Source organism: Lasioglossum baleicum, chromosome 2 (assembly GCF_051020765.1).
Source record: "Lasioglossum baleicum chromosome 2, iyLasBale1, whole genome shotgun sequence".
In the NCBI taxonomy this organism is placed as follows: domain Eukaryota; kingdom Metazoa; phylum Arthropoda; class Insecta; order Hymenoptera; family Halictidae; genus Lasioglossum; species Lasioglossum baleicum.
Window position 1 is genome coordinate 13,848,805 of NC_134930.1, and position 25,657 is coordinate 13,874,461.

The 25,657-nt window shown below is 40.5% G+C and overlaps 7 protein-coding genes across 12 annotated transcripts in view; 4 read left to right on the forward strand and 3 right to left on the reverse strand.

Moving 5' to 3' along the window:
* Positions 1-25,657, forward strand: part of LOC143215543 (dynein axonemal heavy chain 1) — a 149,784-nt gene that overhangs the window by 41,044 nt on the left and 83,083 nt on the right. The window lies entirely within an intron of this gene.
* Positions 1-25,657, reverse strand: part of LOC143215511 (uncharacterized) — a 60,156-nt gene that overhangs the window by 18,485 nt on the left and 16,014 nt on the right. The gene's annotated exons all lie outside the window — the stretch shown is intronic.
* On the reverse strand, positions 491-2,804 carry LOC143215487 (cytochrome P450 9e2-like). The gene is made up of 2 exons (XM_076437649.1): positions 1,935-2,804; positions 491-1,785 (listed from the first exon to the last, which is right to left on the reverse strand). Exons 1-2 carry the CDS (start codon positions 2,721-2,723, stop codon positions 1,018-1,020), a joined length of 1,557 nt encoding a protein of 518 aa, XP_076293764.1. The 5' UTR covers positions 2,724-2,804; the 3' UTR covers positions 491-1,017.
* On the forward strand, positions 4,659-14,948 carry LOC143219416 (uncharacterized). Its single transcript, XM_076445426.1, has 4 exons — positions 4,659-5,537; positions 5,690-6,451; positions 12,517-13,677; positions 13,830-14,948. Exons 1-4 carry the CDS (start codon positions 4,749-4,751, stop codon positions 14,595-14,597), a joined length of 3,480 nt encoding a protein of 1,159 aa, XP_076301541.1. The 5' UTR covers positions 4,659-4,748; the 3' UTR covers positions 14,598-14,948.
* Positions 7,812-12,195, reverse strand: LOC143215501 (cytochrome P450 9e2-like). Its single transcript, XM_076437654.1, has 2 exons — positions 10,080-12,195; positions 7,812-9,930 (listed from the first exon to the last, which is right to left on the reverse strand). The coding sequence occupies exons 1-2, from the start codon at positions 10,866-10,868 to the stop codon at positions 9,163-9,165; spliced, it is 1,557 nt and encodes a 518-aa protein (XP_076293769.1). The 5' UTR covers positions 10,869-12,195; the 3' UTR covers positions 7,812-9,162.
* LOC143215480 (cytochrome P450 9e2-like) lies at positions 15,094-19,303 on the forward strand. The gene is made up of 2 exons (XM_076437637.1): positions 15,094-18,046; positions 18,199-19,303. The coding sequence occupies exons 1-2, from the start codon at positions 17,156-17,158 to the stop codon at positions 18,952-18,954; spliced, it is 1,647 nt and encodes a 548-aa protein (XP_076293752.1). The 5' UTR covers positions 15,094-17,155; the 3' UTR covers positions 18,955-19,303.
* On the forward strand, positions 20,955-24,655 carry LOC143215549 (cytochrome P450 9e2-like). The gene is made up of 3 exons (XM_076437763.1): positions 20,955-22,785; positions 22,920-23,126; positions 23,174-24,655. The coding sequence occupies exons 1-3, from the start codon at positions 21,997-21,999 to the stop codon at positions 23,717-23,719; spliced, it is 1,542 nt and encodes a 513-aa protein (XP_076293878.1). The 5' UTR covers positions 20,955-21,996; the 3' UTR covers positions 23,720-24,655.

Below are 25,657 nucleotides of genomic sequence, written 5' to 3' on the forward strand. Positions count from 1 at the left end.
AAACTAATTTAATACATAATACATTGCACCATTACTACATGTATAATAGTACATGTTCCTAAAAGGAACTCTGTTTCTTCGCAAGAATTTCTCAGGAAATTTTCTAATGTTTATTTCTCATTTCTCTAGAAATTGCAGTGCTTCATCATCCGTAGACGATAAATCGATCCCGAGTCTGATTCAACCAAGTGCCTTTTTTATTCCTTTCCACACTTAATAAGTTATTCTATCATGACAGATCTAGAGAGCCATTTCTCTCGATGTACCATAAAAATAGCATTTTAGAAATTGTACTTTAAAATTTGATAACAGCATTCGAGAAAGTGACAAAACTACAGATGTTTCTTATTTTATTCTCCCTCAGCTGCGAAAGTTAAGCAAATAAGGATACAATTCTGTGGACTCTTTTCAATGCAACGGAACATTTTTTTAATAAATATTATATCTTTATAAACATTTTTTAGACGCTGTTTGAAAGGAACGGGACATCGCTAACGTAATCAGGCCTTTCGGATATATGTCATCTCCAATAGTTTATTATGCTTTAACCATAAAAATGGTACAACCGTTTCTTATTTAGAACAGTTCGGTAGACGTTCCAATATACAACAGCATAGCCTTCTATATCATTATAAACATTCAACCCCATTTAAACAATGTACGAAACTCACAACGCCCTTTTAACCCATTCAATACTCTCAGATATTTTCACCTTTAACAATTTTGGGCAATCTAAATGTAGAAGCTACATGATCATTCCACACGTAGAACAATTCTGTAGACTCTTCCAAATAAATTAGTATAATTGTCTATCTTATTATAAATATTCAATCGCATTTAAACAAGATTCGAAACTCACAGACCACCCTTCATTCATTGGATCATCTCAGACAACATTTCAATTCGAACAATATCTGCATCAACCATAAAACCCTAAAATATTACTGACCAATAACAATTCTCAACATCAACATATTATTGAACACACTATCGAAATCAATATACAATTTCCCAACCCTAAGAAACGGCCCCATTAGCCTTTTTATTAGCAATATCACCGTTTGCCTCAGACTCATCCTTCTTGGTCCTAATATTCAACCAGTAGCCAGTTAGAGGAAGCAGCGTGACAGTCTTCTTGCTAAACTTCAGGGGATCAGTCGTCCTCTCGCAAGGTTCGAGGACGCAACTCTTCAGCAAGTGGCACAACAGTATCTTAGACTCCATTATAGCAAACCTGTTACCAATGCAAACCCTAGGACCCAAACCAAACGGTATGTACGTATTCGGCGAAACTTCACCGTTTAGGAATCTCTCTGGCCTGAAGTTTTCGGGATCCTTATAATATTTAGGATCATGGTGTAGGCCAGTTGGAAGGAACCATAACGTGTCTCCAGGTTTGACTATGACGGGTTGAGCACCTGGTTTTGCTGGGGGTAGTTCGAATTCTTTCACGCAGATTCTGTCGAGAAATCCTGCTACCGGATACATTCGCGAGGTTTCATCAATAACTGCGTCCAAGTAGGCCATGTCCCTGATCACGTCATAAGTTGGTTGACCGTCTGCCATTTTGCGATGAGCTTCTTCGACTTCGAGCAACACTTTCGATTTAATTTCCGGGTTAGTGGCGATTAATTGAGCGACCAAGCACATCATTGTCGCTGTTGTTTCGAACCCGGCGAGGAAGAAGACGAATGCTTGGTTTGTCATCTCGTCGACGGAGAGGCGATTGCCGTCCTTGTCGCGAGAGTCAAGCATCAGCTGGATCATGTCTGGTCGGTGGATACCCTGATCGTGGAAGCAAAGTTATTAGATTAATGAGAAACGGTGTTTGACATCATACTAATCTACAATGTACGAATTAATCTGCTAACCAGTGATCCACTATTGAGCACATAACACTCAACCATCCCGAAAACTTCCAACTTAAAACTCACCTTCTCCTCTCTCATCCTAGTAGTCTCAGCAACAACCTCGGTGAAGAACTTCCTGGGCTTGCTTCCAAAAATCTTGATGCCCAACAACCGAGAAATCGTCGGAAAACTCCTGCCCGTCAGTATCTTCAGCGATACCCAGGTCGAGAAATTAAGCGACTCTCTACCAAGCTTATAAAACACATTATCGGGATCATTCATCGAGTCCACAGCAATCCCGAAGCTGCAGGTAGCAACGACATCGTTCGCATAACGTCGAAAGAGATCCTGCATGTCCCAGTCTCGTCCTTTCTTCGATCCTTCAGCAATGAAGGCGCTTGTTTTCTCTGCGCAATCGATGATTAATTTGAACATCGACTTCATCTTCGATGAAGTGAAAGCTGGACTTAGCAACTTCCTCATCTCTCTCCAACGATCTCCTCTTAGGGCGAACAGGTTCTTGCCCATCAATGGATCCATTTCCTCATTGACAAATCCTGCGTGGTCAGTGAAATGATCGAAGTTCTTCACGGCGATCGAGGTGATCAACTCAGGATCTCGGATCACGATTGTTGGAGTAATAAAGTTGTAGAAGCCGAAATACTTCAGGTCTCGGAACTTGAAGTAAACACTTCGCAAATAATCGCCGAAAAATTGCCTTCGAAACAACACTGGAGCCATGTTGCCCACGATGGGCCATGGTTTCATGTATTCAACGCCTCGTTTTTCGAAACTGGTGGCACTGCTCCATAAGAAGCGGTATGCTAATATGCATAGAAGGACCACGACCAGTGCGGTTGTTATTGGATCCATTTTTGCTGAGTTGTTGGAGGAACGTTCTGCTTATAGTCGGTTAGGGATCCTCTTGGGATGGATTCCCGCGCGCAACTAATATCTTCACGGCTATCGGTAGCATAAGAACTAACTGTGGGACATGTGACTTCTGACGTTGATTCTGCACAGAGTGTTCGCTGGCTCTAGAAACAGTATCTTGCGGGTGAGGAGCTTGTGATGTAATGAGTAGTTAGACAAGTTATCGTCAGAGATATGAAATTGTTCAGAAAGTAGGAACGTAGCAACCTGCACTGTTACTTGTATTGGTATTCGCAAGAGGTTTGAACATGTTTACGAAATACTTAAAGAGAATGATGCGCTTGAGATAGTTTGAGCGCCAAATGCCTCTTACTCCACTTAACAATTTTTTAATCACGTTGGAACATGTACAACGTTACTAAAAAAAAAACAATGCTGCATTCATCAGAGTCCGTAGAATCATTCTATGCAAGAAGAATTAGCATATCTTTCTCGGTTGAAGCAGGAGAAATTCTTAAGGTGGTAAAGCTATCTGAGAAAATTCCCGCGTCAAAGATGGCTTGTTCCACAATTTTTTAAAAACGTCACAACATTTACAGTGTTATTAAAACGAATAGTGCCGCATCCAGAAGAGTCCATAGAATTATTTTACGGAAGAAATATTAGCATCGCATCTTCATCGGAGCAGAAAAAATTCCTAATCTCGCAACAATTTATGTTTATTTCATCTTTCAAGTCTTCTTTATCAAAATTGATAATAGTAATCGATCATATATTAGGTACTATGTATACACGCGGCCCACTCTTATTTTTCAGCTATCTGACACCGAACGGAATAATATAATTCCGCTTCCAACAGTTGTTACCGTATCAAAATATTGAACAATTGGTAGCCGTCTAGTTAAATGTGAACTCGAGAACAGGCAGTCGTCCAGATTAATCGACTCGACGATGGAATACGTACGCAATTAGGTTTAATAATATCGCTTTAGACACGCTAATCCTCCCGAACTATCGCTCCATTTTCCGTTTGATTCCGTTTAATAGTCAATTTCCTACAATCTTTAATCGCTGTGCATTGTTCGGTCATTTCAATTTTATGAAACATTCTCGTTCATATCACATTTTAATGATACATTCCGTTAGTGTCCCAAATTGAAAAAAAAATATACATTTAATAATACATCGATTTTTAATTATAACACATGCGTGTCCCGTATATACATATACAGGGTGTCCCAAAATTCCTTCAACAGCCGGAAATGAGAGGTTCCTAAGATCATTTGAAGCAACATTTTCCTTTGCAAAAATTTTAGTATAGGAGTTATTAACGAAAAACAACCACGTTCCAATCAGAGCGCTTAGACGCGAATTGGCACAGTCGGCTCGGCGCGCCATCTGTCTATTGGCCGACTGTGCCAACTCGCGTCTAGGTTGCGCTCTGATTGGTCCGTGTTTTTCGTTAATAACTCCTAAACAAAGCCGAGGATAACATTTTTACAAACGAAAATGTTGCTTTAAATGATCTCAGGAACCTCCCATTTCCGGTTGTTGAAGGAATTTTGGGACACCCTGTATAGACAATTAAGTCGAATGCATTCACGAAAGAGTAAATGTGAATAGCTACAACATTGATAATAATAAAATATTCGAATAAACACAATTAACTCTAATAACTATAAGATCAATGTTTATTTGAACAGTGTCCGCCTCTTTAGAATATCAATACAAGTTACTGTATTGACTACGTTGCTACATCATCAACAATTTCGCATCACTCGCAAAATAATCTCTATGTACTCGTTGCATCACACGCTCCTCACTCGCAAGACGCAGATTCCGGAGCTAACGAGCACTCGGCGCGACGCTTATCTACAACACCAAACGTCACAAGTCACGTGTCTACATAGAAGTAGTTTTCATATGAGTGATCGCCGTTACGATTTTAGTTGCGCGCGGGAATCTGTCACAAAAGGTTCCCCAACCAACTACAACCAGAGTCGCTCCGACAAGAATTCAGCAGAAATGGATCCAGTAACAACAGCCCTAGCAGTAGGCCTCCTGTGCTTATTAGTCTACCGTTTCTTATGGATCAGTACCACCAGTTTCGAAAAACGAGGCATTGAACACACGAAACCATGGCTCATCGTGGGCAACATGGCTCCAGTGTTGTTCCGAAGACAATTCTACGGCGATTATTTGCGAAATGTTTACTTCAAATTCCGAGACCTGAAGTATTTCGGCTTCTACAACCTCGTTGCTCCAATAATCGTGATCCGAGATCCAGAGTTGATCACCTCGATCGCCGTGAAGAACTTCGATCATTTCACTGACCACATAGGATTTGTCAATGAGGAAATGGATCCATTGATGGGCAAGAACCTGTTCGCCCTGAGAGGAGATCGTTGGAAAGAGATGAGGAAGTTGCTAAGTCCAGCTTTCACTTCAGCGAAGATGAAGTCGATGTTCAAATTAATCGTTGATTGCGCAGAGAGAACCAATGCCTTCATTTCTCAAGATTCGAAGAAAGGACGAGCCTGGGACATGCAAGATCTCTTTCGACGTTATGCGAACGATGTCGTTGCTACCACCAGCTTTGGGATTGCTGTGGACTCGCTGAAGGATCCGGACAACGAGTTCTATAAGCTCGGTAGAGAGTCGCTTAATTTCTCGACCTGGGTGTCGTTGAAGATGATGATGGGGAGGAATTTTCCGACGATTTCTCGATTGTTGGGTATCACGATTTTTGGAAGCAAGCCCAGGAAGTTCTTCACCAAGGTCGTTGCTGAGACAACTAGGATGAGAGAAGAGAAGGTCAGTTTTAAGTTGGTAGTGTTCGGGATGGTTGAGTGTTATGTGCTCAATAGTGGATCACTTATTAGCAGATTAATTCGCGTACATTGTAGATTAGTATGATGTTGAAACACCGTTTCTCATTAATCTAATAACTTTGCTCCCACGACCAGGGTATCCACCGACCAGACATGATCCAGCTGATGATGGACTCTCGCGACAAGGATGGCAAACGTCTCACTGTCGATGAGATGACAAATCAAGCATTCATCTTCTTCCTGGGCGGGTTCGACACATCGACATTAATGATGTGTATGGTCGCTCAAATGATCGCCACAAACCCAGAAGTTCAATCGAAAGTGTTGCTCGAAGTCGAGGAAGCTCATCGCAAGATGGCAGAGGCTCAACCAATTTACGACGTGATCAAGGAGATGACCTACATGGACGCGGTCATTGATGAAACCTTGCGGATGTATCCGGTAGTACCTTTTCTCGATAGAATCTGCGTAAAAGAGTTCGAACTTCCTCCAGCAAAACCAGGTGCTAAATCCGTCTCAGTCAAACCTGGAGAGTCGCTATGGTTCCTTCCAACTGGCATACACCATGATACTAAATATTATAAGGATCCCGAAAACTTCAGGCCAGAGAGATTCCTAAACGGTGAAGTTTCGACGAATACGTACATACCATTTGGTTTGGGACCTAGGGTTTGCATTGGTAATAGGTTTGCCATGATGGAGGCTAAGATACTTTTCTGCCTTTTGCTGAAGAATTGTGTCCTCGAACCTTGCGAGAAGACGACTGTGCCCCTCAAGTTTAGCAAGAAGAGTATCATGGTGCTTCCTCCTAATGGCTACTGGTTGAATATTAGGACGAAGGAGGAAGAGTCTGTGGCGAATGGACATGTTGCTAATGGAAAGGCTAATGATACTGTTGCATAACACATTACCGACCGGTGATTATTGCATAATTTTGAAAAATCTATGGTATATGGCCAAACACTTTTTAATGTAACTTTAAATGGCAGCAGCAATTTTCATTGTGAATTAACCCTGAATAACGTCAGCTAATAGTTTCATTTAAGATTGTAATGTAAAAAAAAATTTCTATGCTTTCGTTTGGTACAGTACAATTATTGAAAATCCTATTATGGTAATAGGTTAGGAAGTCAAACAAAATGGCTGGCTCACCGATTGTAGACGATTCCGACGCGGAACGAGAGTTTACTACGATGCTGAGTGGGTAACTGCACCAGTGAATGAACATTTAAGAAATTGTTCAGGAAGATATTTTATTTAAAAAAAAAATATGTGAATTAAAGGAATCTCATGTATGCCAAATGGCTCCCTATACTTCATTTTTCAAAAATAAATGAACACAAATAAAATGAAATTATTATTATTTTTGTTTATTAAACATTAAATAAAAAATATAAAAAATACCAGTCAATGAACACTACATTCTAGTAATTGAACAATGATGGTCCAATGAATGAACAAAATTACTAAACATTATTCTCCTATTTATTTAACTCTTTAATCACAAAAAATCCCGTAAAATTAATTTTCTTTGGCTCCGTTATCTTTGTTAAAACATCCTGTCTCTTGTACCAAACCGTATCTGGAATCTCTGGCCATTTCCATACCATTTCCATACTTTTTCACATTCTACCATTGTTGTCACGTCATGAACACTGTTCATTTACTGGGCTATGAGTAATACCGTGGACCAGTGAATAGACACAACGAATTTTTAACGAAATATTCATTTTATAGCTATTTTTGTGATTTATATTCACTATTTAAACCCTCGTACATCTATATTGTTAGTAACTTTTATCTCATGTGTAAAAGAAAAGGTCGTGTATACATTATACATACCTTACTAGTTTTAGCTATGTTGCACACACTCAACGCACTTGGTGAAAATAGGCCATCTTAGAAACTAATGGTCAATTGACCGATATAAACCAATAGGAATACAGCTACGAAAAAGAGGGATATATTCCATTGGCCCAAGAGTCATTATCGCTAGTATGCCGTGCGGCTTAAAATTTGTTGAAATATACAAAAGCGTTAATTTACTGGTGCCCGTTTATTCACTGGTGCAGTTACCCTACGTTATGCTGTGATTGCCCAGAACTGTGAAATCGAAAGAAAAAATATAGAAAAGAACAGCACTAAATTATTATGAAAATTAATTTATAGCATTTAGTAGATACTATTGAGGGAATAATATTAAAAATATGAAAATTTGTTGTCGACTGGGGTTACTCCAAAATAAAAAGGACACGCGTAAATTGTGTAGTTTAATGTAAGAATCGTGATGTTGCAGACTGCACGGACAAAAGGCGACTGAGCCATCAGAAGAAGGTAAAATAAAAAAGAATAGGATCACAGGAAATAAAACATAATCGAACAGTCGCGGGGAAGCGGCCCGCTTCTGCTTCGCACGCATCAGATCATACGCAAACAAACGCATGAAGTATGTGTGACTCTTGTGTCACTCCAACACCCCCACTACTTGGGCGTTTTGTGCACGCGTTCTAAGATGTTCATTTCTGTGCGCAATACATTGAATTTTTCGTAGCTTAGCGGCTTCGTCAGTATGTCGGCGCATTGATCGTGGGTGCTGACGTATATTTCGTATCAATCTGCGATGAAATTGCGGATTTCGAGACAATCTTATCGCGCTTTGATTGTCCACATTTAAAATCGTAGATTCGACACATCCATGCTCGATATCTGACAATAGTTTTCGCAGCCATACCGGCTCCTTGGTTGCCTCGCTCGCCGCTATGAACTCAGCCTCAGTCGTACTCATGCTGACGGTCGCTCGTCTCTTCGAAGACCACGCTATATGTATATCCGCCGTTCATCATAAAAACAAACCCGGTTGTGGACCGGCGTGTGTCGAGATAGGCGGCATAGTCCGCATCGGAGTATCCGACAAGTGCGCTCGACTCGTGTTCGCAGCGAAACAATAGCCCAAAATTTTGGATTTCCTTGATGTAGCGCAGGATTCATTTTACTGCGCGCCAACGGAACATTTTTTTAATAAATATTATTATATATTTTTATAAACATTTTTTAGACGCTGTTTGAAAGGAACGGGACATCGCTAACGTAATCAGGCCTTTCGGATATATGTCATCTTCAATAGTTTATTATGCTTTAACCATAAAAATGGTACAACCGTTTCTTATTTAGAACAGTTCGGTAGACGTTCCAATATACAACAGCATAGCCTTCTATATCATTATAAACATTCAACCCCATTTAAACAATGTACGAAACTCACAACGCCCCTTTAACCCATTCAATACTCTCAGACATTTTCACCTTTAACAATTTTGGGCAATCTAAATGTAGAAGCTACATGATTATTCCACACGTAGAACAATTCTGTAGACTCTTCCAAATAAATTGGTATAATTGTCTATCTTATTATAAATATTCAATCGCATTTAAACAAGATTCGAAACTCACAGACCACCCTTCATTTATTGGATCATCTCAGACAACATTTCAATTCGAACAATATCTGCATCAACCATAAAACCCTAAAATATTACTGACCAATAACAATTATCAACATCAACATATTCCTCAATATACTATCGAAATCAATATACAATTTCCCAACCCTAAGAAACGGCCCCATTCGCCTTTGCATTAGCAACATGTCCATTCGCCACAGACTCGTCCTCCTTCGTCCTAATATTCAACCAGTAGCCATTAGCAGGAAGCACCATGACACTCTTCTTGCTAAACTTCAGGGGATCAGTCGTCCTCTCGCAAGGTCCAAGGACGCAATTCTTCAGCAAAAGGCAGAAAAGTATCTTAGACTCCATTATTGCAAACCTGTTACCAATGCAAACCCTAGGACCCAAACCAAACGGTATGTACGTATTCGCCGAAACTTCACCGTTTAGGAATCTCTCTGGCCTGAAGTTTTCAGGATCCTTATAATATTTAGAATCATGGTGTATGCCAGTTGGAAGGAACCATAACGACTCTCCAGGTTTAACCGTGACGGATTTAGCACCTGGTTTTGCTGGAGGAAGTTCGAACTCTTTCACGCAGATTCTATCGAGAAAAGATGCTATCGGATACATCCGCAAGGTTTCATCAATAACTACGTCCAAGTAGGTCATGTCCCTGATCACGTCATAAGTTGGTTGACCCTCTGCCATTTTGCGATGAGCTTCTTCGACTTCGAGCAACACTTTCGATTTAATTTCCGGGTTAGTGGCGATTAATTGAGCGACCAAGCACATCATTGTCGCTGTTGTTTCGAACCCGGCGAGGAAGAAGACGAATGCTTGGTTTGTCATCTCGTCGACGGAGAGGCGGTTGCCGTCCTTGTCGCGAGAGTCAAGCATCAGCTGGATCATGTCTGGTTTGTGGATACCCTGATCGTGGAAGCAAAGTTATTAGATTAATGAGAAACGGTGTTTGACATCATACTAATCTCCAATGTACGATTTAATCTGCTAACAAGTGATCCACTATTGAGCACATAACACTCAACCATCCCGAAAACTACCAACTTAAAACTCACCTTCTCCTCTCTGATCCTAGTAGTCTCAGCAACAACCTTGGTGAAGAACTTCCTGGGCTTGCTTCCAAAAATCTTGATGCCCAACAACCGAGAAATCGTCGGAAAACTCCTGCCCGTCAGTATCTTCAGCGATACCCAGGTCGAGAAATTAAGCGACTCTCTACCAAGCTTATAGAACACATTATCCGGATCATTCATCGAGTCCACAGCAATCCCGAAGCTGCAGGTAGCAACGACATCGTTCGCATAACGTCGGAAAATATCCTGCATGTCCCAGTCTCGTCCTTTCTTCGATCCTTCAGCAATGAAGGCGCTTGTTTTCTCTGCGCAATCGATGATTAATTTGAACATCGACTTCATCTTCGATGAAGTGAAAGCTGGACTTAGCAACTTTCTCATCTCTCTCCAACGATCTCCTCTTAGGGCGCCCAGGTTCTTGCCCATCAATGGATCCATTTCCTTATTGACATATCCTGCGTGGTCAGTGAAATGATCGAAGTTCTTCACGGCGATCGAGGTGATCAACTCAGGATCTCGGATCACGATTGTTGGAGTAATAAAGTTGTAGAAGCCGAAATACTTCAGGTCTCGGAACTTGAAGTAAACACTTCGCAAATAATCGCCGAAAAATTGCCTTCGAAACAACACTGGAGCCATGTTGCCCACGATGGGCCATGGTTTCATGTATTCAACGCCTCGTTTTTCGAAACTGGTGGCACTGCTCCATAAGAAGCGGTATGCTAATATGCATAGAAGGACCACGACCAGTGCGGTTGTTATTGGATCCATTTTTGCTGAGTTGTTGGAGGAACGTTCTGCTTATAGTCGGTTAGGGATCCTCTTGGGATGGATTCCCGCGCGCAACTAATATCTTCACGGCTATCGGTAGTATAAGAACTAACTGTGGGACATGTGACTTCTGACGTTGATTCTGCACAGAGTGTTCGCTGGCTCTAGAAACAGTATCTTGCGGGTGAGGAGCTTGTGATGTAATGAGTAGTTAGACAAGTTATCGTCAGAGATATGAAATTGTTCAGAAAGTAGGAACGTAGCAACCTGCACTGTTACTTGTATTGGTATTCGCAAGAGGTTTGAACATGTTTACGAAATACTTAAAGAGAATGATGCGCTTGAGATAGTTTGAGCGCCAAATGCCTCTTACTCCACTTAACAATTTTTTAATCACGTTGGAACATGTACAACGTTACTAAAAAAAAAACAATGCTGCATTCATCAGAGTCCGTAGAATCATTCTATGCAAGAAGAATTAGCATAGCTTTCTCGGTTGAAGCAGGAGAAATTCTTAAGGTGGTAAAGCTATCTGAGAAAATTCCCGCGTCAAAGATGACTTGTTCCACAATTTTTTAAACACGTCACAACATTTACAGTGTTATTAAAACGAATAGTGCCGCATCCAGAAGAGTCCATAGAATTATTCTACGGAAGAAATATTGGCATCGCATCTTCATCGGAGCAGAAAAAATTCCTAATCTCGCAACAATTTATGTTTATTTCACCTTCAAGTCTTCTTTATCAAAATTGATAATAGTAATCGATCATATATTAGGTACTATGTGTACACGCGGCCCACTCTTATTTTTCAGCTATCTGACACCGAACGGAATAATATAATTCCGCTTCCAACAGTTGTTACCGTATCAAAATATTGAACAATTGGTAGCCGTCTAGTTAAATGTGAACTCGAGAACAGGCAGTCGTCCAGATTAATCGACTCGACGATGGAATACGTACGCAATTAGGTTTAATAATATCGCTTTAGACACGCTAATCCTCCCGAACTATCGCTCCATTTTCCGTTTGATTCCGTTTAATAGTCAATTTCCTACAATCTTTAATCGCTGTGCATTGTTCGGTCATTTCAATTTTATGAAACATTCTCGTTCATATCACATTTTAATGATACATTCAGTTAGTGTCCCAAATTGAAAAAAAAATATACATTTAATAATACATCGATTTTTAATTATAACACATGCGTATCCCGTATATATACAGGGTGTCCCAAAATTCCTTCAACAGCCGGAAATGAGAGGTTCCTAAGATCATTTGAAGCAACATTTTCCTTTGCAAAAATTTTAGTTTAGGAGTTATTAACGAAAAACAACCACGTTCCAATCAGAGCGCTTAGACGCGAATTGGCACAGTCGGCTCGGCGCGCCATCTGTCTATTGGCCGACTGTGCCAACTCGCGTCTAGGTTGCGCTCTGATTGGTCCGTGTTTTTCGTTAATAACTCCTAAACAAAGCCGAGGATAACATTTTTACAAACGAAAATGTTGCTTTACATGATCTCAGGAACCTCCCATTTCCGGTTGTTGAAGGAATTTTGGGACACCCTGTATAGACAATTAAGTCGAATGCATTCACGAAAGAGTAAATGTGAATAGCTACAACATTGATAATAATAAAATATTCGAATAAACATAATTAACTCTAATAACTATAAGATCAATGTTTATTTGAACAGTGTCCGCCTCTTTAGAATATCAATACAAGTTACTGTACTGACTACGTTGCTACATCATCAACGATTTCGCATCACTCGCAAAATAATCTCTATGTACTCGTTGCATTACACGCCCCTCACTCGCAAGACGCAGATTCCGGAGCTAACGAGCACTCGGCGCGACGCTTATCTACAACACCAAACGTCACAAGTCACGTGTCTACATAGAAGTAGTTTTCATATGAGTGATCGCCGTTACGATTTTAGTTGCGCGCGGGAATCCGTCCCAAAAGGTTCCCCAACCAACTACAACCAGAATCGCTCCGACAAGAATTCAGCAGAAATGGATCCAGTAACAACAGCCCTAGCAGTGGGCCTCCTGTGCTTATTAGTCTACCGTTTCTTATGGATCAGTACCACCAGTTTCGAAAAACGAGGCATTGAACACACGAAACCATGGCTCATCGTGGGCAACATGGCTCCAGTGTTGTTCCGAAGACAATTCTACGGCGATTATTTGCGAAATGTTTACTTCAAATTCCGAGACCTGAAGTATTTCGGCTTCTACAACCTCGTTGCTCCAATAATCGTGATCCGAGATCCTGAGTTGATCACCTCGATCGCCGTGAAGAACTTCGATCATTTCACTGACCACATAGGATTTGTCAATGAGGAAATGGATCCATTGATGGGCAAGAACCTGTTCGCCCTGAGAGGAGATCGTTGGAAAGAGATGAGGAAGTTGCTAAGTCCAGCTTTCACTTCAGCGAAGATGAAGTCGATGTTCAAATTAATCGTTGATTGCGCAGAGAGAACCAATGCCTTCATTTCTCAAGATTCGAAGAAAGGACGAGCCTGGGACATGCAAGATCTCTTTCGACGTTATGCGAACGATGTCGTTGCTACCACCAGCTTTGGGATTGCTGTGGACTCGATGAAGGATCCGGATAACGAGTTTTATAAGCTCGGTAGAGAGTCGATTAATTTCTCGACCTGGGTGTCGTTGAAGATGATGATGGGCAGGAATTTTCCGACGATTTCTCGGTTGTTGGGTATCACGATTTTTGGAAGCAAGCCCAGGAAGTTCTTCACCAAGGTTGTTGCTGAGACAACTAGGATGAGAGAGGAGAAGGTGAGTTTTAAGTTGGTAGTTTTCGGGATGGTTGAGTGTTATGTGCTCAATAGTGGATCACTTATTAGCAGATTAGTTCGCGTACATTGTAGATTAGTATGATGTTGAAACACCGTTTCTCATTAATCTAATAACTTTGCTCCCATGATCAGGGTATCCACCGACCAGACATGATCCAGCTGATGATGGACTCTCGCGACAAGGACGGCAAACGCCTCACTGTCGATGAGATGACAAATCAAGCATTCATCTTCTTCGCGGCCGGGTTCGACACATCGGCATTAATGATGTGCATCGTCGCCCAAATGATCGCCACAAATTCAGAAGTTCAATCGAAAGTGTTGCTCGAAGTCGAGGAAGCTCATCGCAAGATGGCAGCCGCTCAACCAATTTACGACGTGATCAAGGAGATGACCTACATGGACGCGGTCATTGATGAAACCTTGCGGATCTATCCGATAGCATCTTTTCTCGATAGAATCTGCGTGAAAGAGTTCGAACTTCCTCCAGCAAAACCAGGTGCTAAATCCGTCACGGTCAAACCTGGAGAGTCGTTATGGTTCCTTCCAACTGGCCTACACCATGATCCTAAATATTATAAGGATCCCGAAAACTTCAGGCCAGAGAGATTCCTAAACGGTGAAGTTTCGGCGAATACGTACATACCATTTGGTTTGGGTCCTAGGTTTTGCATTGGTAATAGGTTTGCCATGATGGAGGCTAAGATACTTTTCTGCCTTTTGCTGAAGAATTGTGTCCTCGAACCTTGCGAGAAAACGACTGTTCCCCTAAAGTTTAGCAAGAAGAGTATCATGGTGCTTCCTCCTAATGGCTACTGGTTGAATATTAGGACGAAGGAGGAAGAGTCTGTGGCGAATGGACATGTTGCTAATGGAAAGGCTAATGATACTGTTGCATAACACATTACCGACCGGTGATTATTGCATATTTTTGAAAAATCTATGGTACATGGCCAAACACTTTTTAAAGTAACCTTAAATGGCAACAGCAATTTTCATTGTGAATTAACCCTGAATAACGTCATCTAATAGTTTCATTTAAGATTGTAATGTAAAAGAAAATTTCTATGCTTTCGTTTGGTATAGAACAATTATTGAAAATCCTATTATGCAATAGGCTTCCGGTAGGTAAAGTGTCAACATTGGGTAATTGTATGTTGATGTACAATAGTTGGGTGCAGACGATCGTTATGAATGAGGATAAGCCGTATGGATTTTATGGTTAATGGAGAATAAATTTTTTTAATAGAAGATTGTTTGCGAAGACTGAATTCGTTAACAATATGTTAGGAGTTTCGTAGATTGTTTAAATAGGGTTAGATGTTTGTAATGTGATAAAAGACTATACTGTCGTACTTAGAAAAATCTACAGAACGATTCTAAATAAGAAACGTGTGTAGAATCTTTATGCTTACGTCAGTATTAATTGTTGAAGATGAAATATTTCCGAAAACCTGAATACATTGGCGGTGTCCCGTTTCTTTCAAACATTGTCTAAATACTAAAAAGCAGCTGTAATTTCGGTACTTTCTCGGATGCGTTTATCATATTTTAAATGTACACTTATAAATTGCTGTTCTTGTGAAATGTTAATGAAAATGATCGAATGGAAGGTTTGGGGGACCCTGGACCAGAGTCGCCACATTAAACGGGCCCTTAGACAATCAATAATATTGTCAATAGCCCATCAATAATACTGACGAGGCGCTCAACTGAGGTGATCAACTCCGGATCTCGGATCACGATTATTGGAGCAACGAGGTTGTAGAAGCCGAAATACTTCAGGTCTCGGAATTTGAAGTAAACATTTCGCAAATAATCGCCGAAAAATTGTCTTCGGTACAACACTGGAGCTATGTTGCCCACGATGGGCCATGGTTTCGTGTATTCAACGCCTCGTTTTAAGAAACGGTATCTCTTGGGATGGATTCCCGCGCGCAACTAATATCTTCACAGCGACCGGTAGCATAAGAACTAAAAGTGGGACACGTGACTTCTGACGTTGATTCTGTTGATAGACGCCGAGTGTTCGCTGGCTCTAGAAACAGTATCTTACGGGTGATGAGCTTGTGATGTAACGAGTAGTTAGACAAATTATCGTCCGAGATATGAAATTGTTCAGGAAGTAGGAACGTAGCAACCTGCACTGTTACTTGTATTGCTATTCGCAAGAGGTTTGAACATGTTTACGAAATACTTAAAGAAAATGATGCGCTTGTGAGATAGTTCGTGCGCCAAATGCGTCTTACTACACTTAACAATTTTTTAATTACCTTGGAACATGCACAACGTTACTAAAAAAAAAACATTGCTGCATTCATCAGAAAATGGCATAGCTTCCTCGGTTGAAGCAGGACAAATTCTTAAGCTGGTAAAGCTATCTGAGAAAATTCCCGCGTCAAATATGCCTTGTTCCACAATTTTTTAAACACGTCACAACATTTACAGTGTTATTAAAAAGAATAATGCCGTATCAAGAAGAGTCCATAGAATTATTCTACGGAAGAAATAGTGGCATCGTATCTTCATTGGTGCAGAAAAAATTCCTGATATCGCAACAATTTATGTTTATTTCATCTTTCAAGTCTTCTTTATCAAAATTGATAATAGTAATTGACCGATTGTACAGGGTATCAAGCATAAAGTTTCTCAATCATATATTTGGTACTATACACGTGGCTCACGCTTATTTTTCAGCCATCTGAGAGACCGAACGGAATAATATAATTCCGCTTCCAACAGTTGTTACCGTATCAAAATATTGAACAATTGGTAGCCGTCTAGTTAAATGTGAACTCGCGAACAGGCAGTCGTTCAGATCAATCGACTCGACGATGGAATACGAACGCAATTAGGTTTAAAAATATCGCTTGAGACACGCTAATCCTCCCGAACTATTGCTCCATTTCCCGTTTGATTCCGTTTAATAGCAAATTTTCTAAAATCTTTAATCGCTGTGCATTGATCGGTCATTTCAATTTTATGAAGCATTCTCGTTCATATCACATTTTAATGATACATTCCGTTCGCGTCCAATTAAGAAAAAATATACATTTAACAATACATCCATATTTAATTATGAAACGTGTGTATCCTGTATATCTTGTATATACACAATTAAGTTGAATGTGTTTATGATAGAGTAAATGTGAATAGCGATAACATTCATAATAATAAAATATTCCAATAAACACAATTCACTCTAATAACTAAGACCAATGTTTATTTGATCAGTGCCCGCATCTTTACAATATCAGTACAAGATACAGTACTGACTACTACGTTCCTACTTCATCAATCATTTCGCGTCGCTCACAAAATAATCACCAACTACTCTGGTTGCATCACCAGCTCCTCACCCGAAAGAAACAGATTCGGGAGCTAACGTGCCCTCGGCGCGATGCTTATCTACAACAATAACGTCACAAGTCACATGTCTACATAGAAGTAGTTTTTATATGAGTGATCGCCGTTACGATTTTAGTCGCGCCCGGGAATCCGTCCCAAAAGGTTCCCCAACCAACTACAACCAGAATCGCTCCGACAAGAATTCAGCAGAAATGGATCCAGTAACAACAGCCCTAGCCGTGGGCCTCCTGTGCTTATTAGCCTACCGTTTCTTATCGATCAGTACCACCAGTTTCGGAAAACGGGGCGTTGAATACACGAAACCATGGCCCATCGTGGGTAACATGGCTCCAGTGTTGTTCCGAAGACAATTCATCGGCGATTATATACGAAATGTTTACTTCAAGTTCCCAGACCTGAAGTATTTCGGCTTCTACAACCTCGTTGCTCCAATAATCGTGATCCGAGATCCTGAGTTGATCACCTCAATCGCCGTGAAGAACTTCGATCATTTCACTGACCATGTAGGATTTGTCAATGAGGAAATGGATCCATTGATGGGCAAGAACCTGTTCGCCCTGAGAGGGGATCGTTGGAGAGAGATGAGGAAGTTGTTAAGTCCAGCTTTCACTGCAGCGAAGATGAAGTCGATGTTCAAATTAATCATCGATTGCGCAGAGAAAACCAGTGCCTTCATTGCTGAAGAGTCGAAGAAAGGACGAGACTGGGACATGCAGGATATTTTCAAACGTTATGCGAACGATGTCGTTGCTACCACCAGCTTTGGGATTGCTGTGGACTCGCTGAAGGATCCGGACAACGAGTTCTATAAGCTCGGTAGAGAGTCGATTAGTTTCTCGACCTGGGTGTCAGTGAAGATGATGATGGGCAGGAATTTTCCGACGATTTCTCGATTGTTGGGTATCAAGCTTTTTGGAAGCAAGCCCAGGGAGTTCTTCACCAAGATTGTTGCTGAGACAACTAGGATGAGAGAGGAGAAGGTGAGTTTTAAGTTGGTAGTTTTCGGGATGGTTGAGTGTTATGTGCTCAATAGTGGATCACTTATTAGCAGATTAATTCGCGTACATTGTAGATTAGTATGATGTTGATACACCGTTTCTCATTAATCTAATAACTTTGCTCCCACGATCAGGGTATCCACCGACCAGACATGATCCAGCTGATGATGGACTCTCGCGACAAGGATGGCAAACGTCTCACTGTCGATGAGATGACAAATCAAGCATTCGTCTTCTTCCTCGGCGGGTTCGACACAACATCGACAATGATGTGCTTGGTTGGTCAAGTAATCGCCACTAACCCGGAAATTCGATCGAAAGTCTTACTCGAAGTCGAAGAAGCTCATCGCAAAATGGCAGAGGGTCAACCAACTTATGACGTGATCAGAGACATGGCCTACTTGGACGCAGTTATTGATGAAACCTTGCGGATCTATCCGATAGCATCTTTTCTCGATAGAATCTGCGTGAAAGAGTTCGAACTTCCTCCAGCAAAACCAGGTGCTAAATCCGTCACGGTCAAACCTGGAGAGTCGTTATGGTTCCTTCCAAATGGCCTACACCATGATCCTAAATATTATAAGGATGCCGAAAACTTCAGGCCAGAGAGATTCTTAAACGGTGAAGTTTCGCCGAATACGTACATGCCGTTTGGTGTGGGTCCTAGGGTTTGCATTGCTAACAGGTTTGCCATGATGGAGGCTAAGATACTTTTCTACCATTTGCTGAGGAATTGTGTAATCGAACCTTGCGAGAAAACCACTGTTCCCCTAAAGTTTAGCGAGAAGAGTTTCGCGGTGGTTCCTCCTACTGGCTACTGGTTGAATATTAGGACGAAGGAGGACGAGTCTGTGGCGAATGGACATGTTGCTAATGATAGTGTTGCATAACACATTACCGACCGGTGATTATTGCATAATTTTGAAAAATCTATGTTATATGGCCAAACACTTTTATGATTGAAAATCTTGTTAGTTTCGGTCAGTTGGTCGGTTCTAGGGTACTCGTTCGGCTAAAAGCGTGGCGGCGGATGTCACGCAAAGGTGTAACGGAAGGTGTTATCTTGTAGTAGTATTGGCGGGGGCATTTCTCAGGTGTTCGCTCTTTTTTTGAAATAATAAATAAACGTGTGATTTTAATTGCAAATAATAACTAAACTTTTTATTTAAATAAAATTTTATTTCTTATTTGCAAATAAAAAATTATTTATTATTTGGAAAGAGGTGGGAATCAAATAAATAGTTTTTGGTGTTCTCTTATTTCTTGTTTAAATAATACATAATTAAATAATAAATAAACGAGTGATTTTAATTGCAAATAATAACTAAACTTTTTATTTAAATAAAATTTTATTTCTTATTTGCAAATAAAAAATTATTTATTATTTGGAAAGAGGTGGGAATCAAATAAATAGTTTTTGGTGATCTCTTATTTTATTTCTTGTATTTTGTATACATAATGAACGCATTTTTGCGTTCCTTAATTCGACGATGCCCGAACGTATCATGCCTGATTATCAATCTCCCCATCTGTTGCGTCCTCGCGAAGACTATGCATTTTGTAACGAAACCTTCAATGGCAACGGCAATTTTCATTGTGAACTAACAAGTCACCCTCAATACCGTGATCTAATAGTTTCATTTGAGATTGTAACGTAAAAGAAAATTTCTATGCTTTCGTTTGGTACAGAACAATTATTGAAAATCCTATTATGCAATAGGCTTCCGGTAATAAAAAGTGTCAACATTGGGAAATTGTGTGTTGATGTACAATAGTTGGGTGCAGACGATCGTTATGGATGAGGATAAATCGTATGGATTATATTGTTAATGGAGAATAAATTTTTTTAATAGAAGATTGTTTGAGAAGACTGAATTCGTTAACAATATGTCAGGAGTTTCGTAGATTGTTTAAATAGGGTTAGATGTTTGTAATGTGATAAAAGACTATACTGTCGTACTTAGAAAAATCTACAGAACGATTCTAAATAAGAAACGTGTGTAGAATCTTTATGCTTACGTCAGTATTAATTGTTGAAGATGAAATATATCCGAAAACCTGAATACACTGGCGGTGTCCCGTTCCTTTCAAACATTGTCTAAAAACTAAAAATCAGCTATAATTTCGGTACTTTCTCGGATGCGTTTATCAAATTTTAAATGTACACTTATCAAATGTTGTTCTTGTGAAATGTTAATGAATATGATCGAATGGAAGATTTGGGGGTCCCTCGATCACAGTCGCCATATTAAGACTTGTTTCCCCTCTCTACCATCCACTTCTACGGCGCTATTCCCCCACGCGCCAAGGCCTGGTCACGTGACACGTACTGGCAGAGAAATGGTAAATTTTTCCCATCGATTCGAATCAATTCCTCTGATCTGGTATCCCTGACCTCGACTCTGCGTTCACTCTTTGCCGCGCGGCTGTCCTCCTTACCATGCTTAGACCGTATAAACTTATAGATACGGCTCAGGTAATTTTCCTCGAAGCAAAGATAAAGCAATTCGTGACCCCCGACCGATTGGCTTTTTAGGGGTCAACGGCCGCGCCGCACAGTGAGATAAACCGATGAATTCTTTGTCAAAATCAAAGAACTCTTTCAATACAAATGAGATAAAGCTATGAAATTTTTTTAAAATGAAAGCTGAAATATTGCAGATTATGGGATAATTATGGAGATTGTGTTTTTTAACCTTGAGAAAATTCGTTAAACTTGCACAATTTCAAGGAAATTGTGGTTTTCCTCGCGCGGATAAATTTTTTTCAGCATGCTATATATCATTTTCAGTAGATTTTTACACACTGATTTCAAATCTGGGCTCAAAATTTGTCTACGACCCGTGCATTTTGCAAGACCTATATTGGGCCTATATTGAAAATTTAAAACATACGTTTTGTAGATCTGTTTCAATTAAACATATCCTGAAAATTTCGTCAAAATCGGTCGACGTTGCAATGAGCTACAAGCATTTAAAGATGGTAAAAATTGCAGATTTTCACGATTTTCGGCCTATAACAGCAGTAAATTTAAGAATTCTTACATCTTTCAATGACTGGCATTTTTCCCCGCATCAACCGATTTCGATGAAACTTTCACAATGCGTATAACGCACACAGATCTACAAAACATATTTTTCAAAGTTTCAATATAGGCTCGCATAAAAAAGTTGTAAAATGCAACATTTAGTATTTCCTCTACAATTCCGGTCAAATGCAATGTTTGAAAAAATTTCTTTTCGCATCCTGTAGTAAACTAATTGCTCTAGCTTTCCAAAAAAGTTCAAATCGCATAGTCCAATGTTTGAAGAGTTACGGTGTTTTTAAGAGTGTCCGAATATTAGTGGGAGTCATTGTAGGTGTGCTCGGATCTCATATACTATAATATTATTTTTTTACCCTTTACTCTTACCCACAAGCCAGATGTATTTACAAACTATGAACACTAACTTACTACTATACCTCGGATTTGATGAATTTTCGACAGAAACGAGTACGCGAAAGACGGAACTGTAAAGACCTTAGAAGAATTTCAGAATATTGCCAGGACATTTTATCGACTCGTTCAAATTATTGAAAGGGGGAATATATTCTTACCAGTCTTCTGTTTTTCATAATCGACTGACGCTGTTATGAGTGCCAATGACGAGTACAGATTGCTACGTTCTTGCTTATTCAGCAATTTCAAATCTTTCGCGAAAGTAACTCTAGCCACGCGTTACATTAGAAATTTCTCATCCCGCAAGGCGTAGATTTTGAAGATAACGAACACTTAACGTTTATCAACGTGATCGACGTCAGAAGTCACATATCCCACAGTGAGTTTTTATTCCGCCTATCGCCGCAGCGATACCAGTCGCGCGCAAGAATCCATTTCACGAGGTTCCCCAACCGACTATAAGCAGAATTGCTCCGACAACAACTCAGCAAAAATGGATCCAGTAACAACCGCCCTGGTTGTGGTCCTTCTGTGCATATTCGCCTACCGTTTCTTATGGATCAGCACCAAAAGTTTCGAAGAACGAGGCATCCACTACACGAAACCATGGCCAGTCGTGGGCAACATGGCTCCAATTTTGTTCCGAAGACAATTCATCAGCGATTATATACAAGATGTTTACTTCAAGTTCCGAGACCTGAAGTACTTCGGTTTCTACAACCTCTTTTCCCCAGTCATCGTGATCCGCGATCCTGAGTTGATCACCTCGATCGCCGTGAAGAACTTCGATCATTTTACAGACCATATAATATTTTCTGATGACGAAACGGATCCATTGATGAGCAAGAATCTGCTCGCGCTAAAAGGAGATGATTGGAGGGACATGAGGAAGTTGCTAAGTCCAGCTTTCACTTCAGCGAAGATGAAGTCGATGTTCAAATTAATCATCGATTGCGCAGAGAAAACCAGTGTTTTCATTGCTGAAGGGTCGAAGAAAGGAAGAGTCTGGGACATGCAGGATATTTTCCGACGTTACGCGAACGATGTCGTTGCTACCACCAGCTTTGGGATTGCTGTGGACTCGCTGAAGGATCCTGCTAACGAGTTCTACAAGTTCGGAAGGGAGACGCTGAATTTTTCGACCGCGGCGACGCTGAAGATACTACTTGCCAGGAATTTTCCGTCAGTTTTTCGGCTGTTGGGTATCAAGATTTTTGGAAGCAAGCCCAGGAAGTTCTTCACCAAGATTGTTGCTGAGACTACGAGGATGAGAGAGGAGAAGGTATGTTTTGAGCTGGTGAGGTTGAGTTGAGAGTTTCAGTGTTGGTTGAATGTTTATGTGATCGATAGTGAATTGCTGGTTATTAGATTGATTCAAACACCGTTCCCCATTAACCTGATATCTCCCATGATCAGGGTATCCGCCGACCAGACATGATCCAGCTGATGATGGACTCTCGCGACAAGGACGGCAAACGTCTCTCCATCGACGACATGACGAGCCAAGCATTCATCTTCTTCGCGGCCGGGTTCGAAACTACAGCAACAATGATGTGCTTGGTCGCTCAAATGATCGCTACTAACCCGGAAGTTCAATCGAAACTCTTGCTCGAAGTGCAAGAAGCTCATCGCAAGATAGCAGATGGTCAACCAACTTATGACGTGATCAGGGACATGGTCAACCAACTTATGACGTGATCAGGGACATGGTCTACATGGACGCGGTCATTGATGAAACCTTGCGAATGTATCCAATAGCAGGATTTCTCGACAGAATCTGCGTAAAAGAGTTCGAACTACCCCCAGCAAAACCAGGTGCTAAATCCGTCCAGGTGAAACCTGGAGAGCCAATATGGTTCGTTCCACCTGGTCTGCAACATGATCCTAAATATTACGAGGATCCTGAGAACTTCAGGCCAGAGAGATTCCTAAACGGTGAAGTCTCGCCGAATACGTACATGCCGTTTGGTTTTGGTCCTAGGATTTGCATTGGTAACAGGTTTGCTATAATGGAGGCTAAGATACTGTTCTACCACTTGCTGAAGAGTTGCGTCTTGGATTCTTGTGAAAAGACGACTGTTCCTCTAATGTTTTGCAAGAACTCCATCGCGAGGCTTCCTCTTAAGGGCTACTGGTTAAGTATTAGGACGAAGGAGGATCATTCTGTGGCGAACGATCATGTTGCTAATGGAAAGGCTAATGGTACTGTCTCCTGAGGTTTGGGAAATTGTATATTAATGTAATTGGGTGTTGAGAATATGGCTGTGGGCGAAGAATAGTCCTTTGGGTTTTATGATTGTATTCGTGTGCGGTTGTAGTCGTGTGCATGCATCGTTTAAACAGGGTTAGAAATGTTCATAATGTTACAAGAAATAGGCTGTTGTGTTTGGGAGAGTGTACAGAACAATTCTACCTCTACCATCACAGCAGAAAAAATTGTTGAAATAAAAGAATGTCGAAACAAGTTGTTGCGTGAAAAGTGCGTCGTCCTTCTTTACATATTTTTTAGACATTTTTAAACATTCATAAGGCTACAGATAAGAATATGGGCGGGTTTAGGAAAGTCTATTGAATGATCCTACACATAAAACTTTATTGTAACTTGTACGGTCGAAGCACAAAAAAATCGTTCACTGTGAAAGATGTGTATGTGTGTTATTAACTTAGGAACGAGTCTTTTCAGTCACCTAATATTTGCCAAGCTAGAACGAATTTTCCTTGATCCCCGGCGATATTTCTCTATTACTGGGCGAGGAAGGTTTAACCGGTACGTACCCGTACGAGACTCGCCTCCCATAGTAATCGCATGACGTATAATCCTTGGATCACTGTGACAATATCATCCCTGAAAGTGTTATTATGGCATGCGTGGCAGTGGCTCTGCTTTTAGCAACGCACAGTTATACAATTCGCATTAATATTTTGGCACGATGCTGCATATGCCGAATCCGTTGCCTTAAAACTGCTTTAATTATGCTTTATAATCATTTTTAATTTTGCTTTATAATGGAGAATCAATTTTAATACACGGTGGCCGAAAAGTCACTGGACTATATCAAAGTCGAGTTTGTTATTATCCCTTTCGAGTATTGCAATATTATCTTTCCTTGTAATATGCAATATTATTGTTTCTTTATTTCATTTGTCCTCGCTTTCGTAATGGCTTCTGATGGAGATCATTAGCGGAGCATTGTGAGCAACTAAAATTCATAATTTTGCTAAAGAAAGATCAAACCGTCTGCTAGTAATTACAACATTTTTCAACAGAAATTCTGAACTGAAGAACAGCAATATATATATATATATATATATTGAGAAACGACAATTTTTTAATGATAATCAAAATTGAAATACACACCACGTTTTATAGTGCAAACGGTTAGATAGAAGATGCTGTGTCACATGTGCTACAAAATCGTTTTATTGCTGGCCCGGTAGTTACCGTGTTAGAAGGCCGGGTCGATCAGGCGAATCTCGGTTCCGCTCGTTCTCCTAACTCATTTAGGTTTTTTTAGGTTTCCCGTGAGCAGGGTTTGCGACCGGTCAATCTGTTTTTTGCCCCGGCAAAGTGTCAGTCTCGTTTATTTCGGTCTAAGGAGGATGATTCAGCCGACACTCCCACGCATCCGAAAATTCGAAGGCTAATGGACACGACGCCTATTTCGAATGCATGGGTTTCTCTGTCTCCGGTTCCCTAGCCACATCGTGTCACGGAAAACGGTTTCTGTTTTTCTTGCCGACGAAGAAAAACACGGTGATATGCAAGCTGAGAGACGTCTCGATCCCCTGGGAACGGTGGTATCATACCAGTTGTTTAGTTCAACGAACACCTCCTGTTCACATTTGTTTATAAAACAGTCCTGTTTATCAGTCAAATATTTACCGACTGTTTTCAACCATTGATGATGCGAAATTAAGACATATATTGTTTCTTCATGTATGCTCACTGGATATCTCAGTCTTCGATATTTTTTTGACGATACCCTGTATATTTCCTTCGATATTCCTTTAGGGCATAAAAAGCCGAATCCAATAACTATCATGACACCTGTTATGATATCTGTGTCTATTTATTAGCAAGATTTAGAAAAGTCCGATATTTTTTTATATGAAACCCTATATATTTTCTTGGATATTTTTGTAGAGCGTGAAAA

Excerpts from the sequence above, each read along its gene's own strand:
- LOC143219416 (XM_076445426.1), top strand. The coding sequence starts at position 4,749 with ATGGATCCAGTAACAACAGCCCTAGCAGTAGGCCTCCTGTGCTTATTA. Across the intron at positions 5,538-5,689 it reads CTAGGATGAGAGAAGAGAAG|GGTATCCACCGACCAGACAT; the intron begins GTCAGTTTTAAG and ends TCCCACGACCAG. Across the intron at positions 13,678-13,829 it reads CTAGGATGAGAGAGGAGAAG|GGTATCCACCGACCAGACAT; the intron begins GTGAGTTTTAAG and ends TCCCATGATCAG.
- LOC143215501 (XM_076437654.1), bottom strand. The coding sequence starts at position 10,868 with ATGGATCCAATAACAACCGCACTGGTCGTGGTCCTTCTATGCATATTA. Across the intron at positions 9,931-10,079 it reads CTAGGATCAGAGAGGAGAAG|GGTATCCACAAACCAGACAT; the intron begins GTGAGTTTTAAG and ends TTCCACGATCAG.
- LOC143215549 (XM_076437763.1), top strand. The coding sequence starts at position 21,997 with ATGGATCCAGTAACAACCGCCCTGGTTGTGGTCCTTCTGTGCATATTC. Across the intron at positions 22,786-22,919 it reads CGAGGATGAGAGAGGAGAAG|GGTATCCGCCGACCAGACAT; the intron begins GTATGTTTTGAG and ends TCCCATGATCAG. Across the intron at positions 23,127-23,173 it reads TCTTGCTCGAAGTGCAAGAA|GGACATGGTCAACCAACTTA; the intron begins GCTCATCGCAAG and ends TGACGTGATCAG.
- LOC143215487 (XM_076437649.1), bottom strand. The coding sequence starts at position 2,723 with ATGGATCCAATAACAACCGCACTGGTCGTGGTCCTTCTATGCATATTA. Across the intron at positions 1,786-1,934 it reads CTAGGATGAGAGAGGAGAAG|GGTATCCACCGACCAGACAT; the intron begins GTGAGTTTTAAG and ends TTCCACGATCAG.
- LOC143215480 (XM_076437637.1), top strand. The coding sequence starts at position 17,156 with ATGAGTGATCGCCGTTACGATTTTAGTCGCGCCCGGGAATCCGTCCCA. Across the intron at positions 18,047-18,198 it reads CTAGGATGAGAGAGGAGAAG|GGTATCCACCGACCAGACAT; the intron begins GTGAGTTTTAAG and ends TCCCACGATCAG.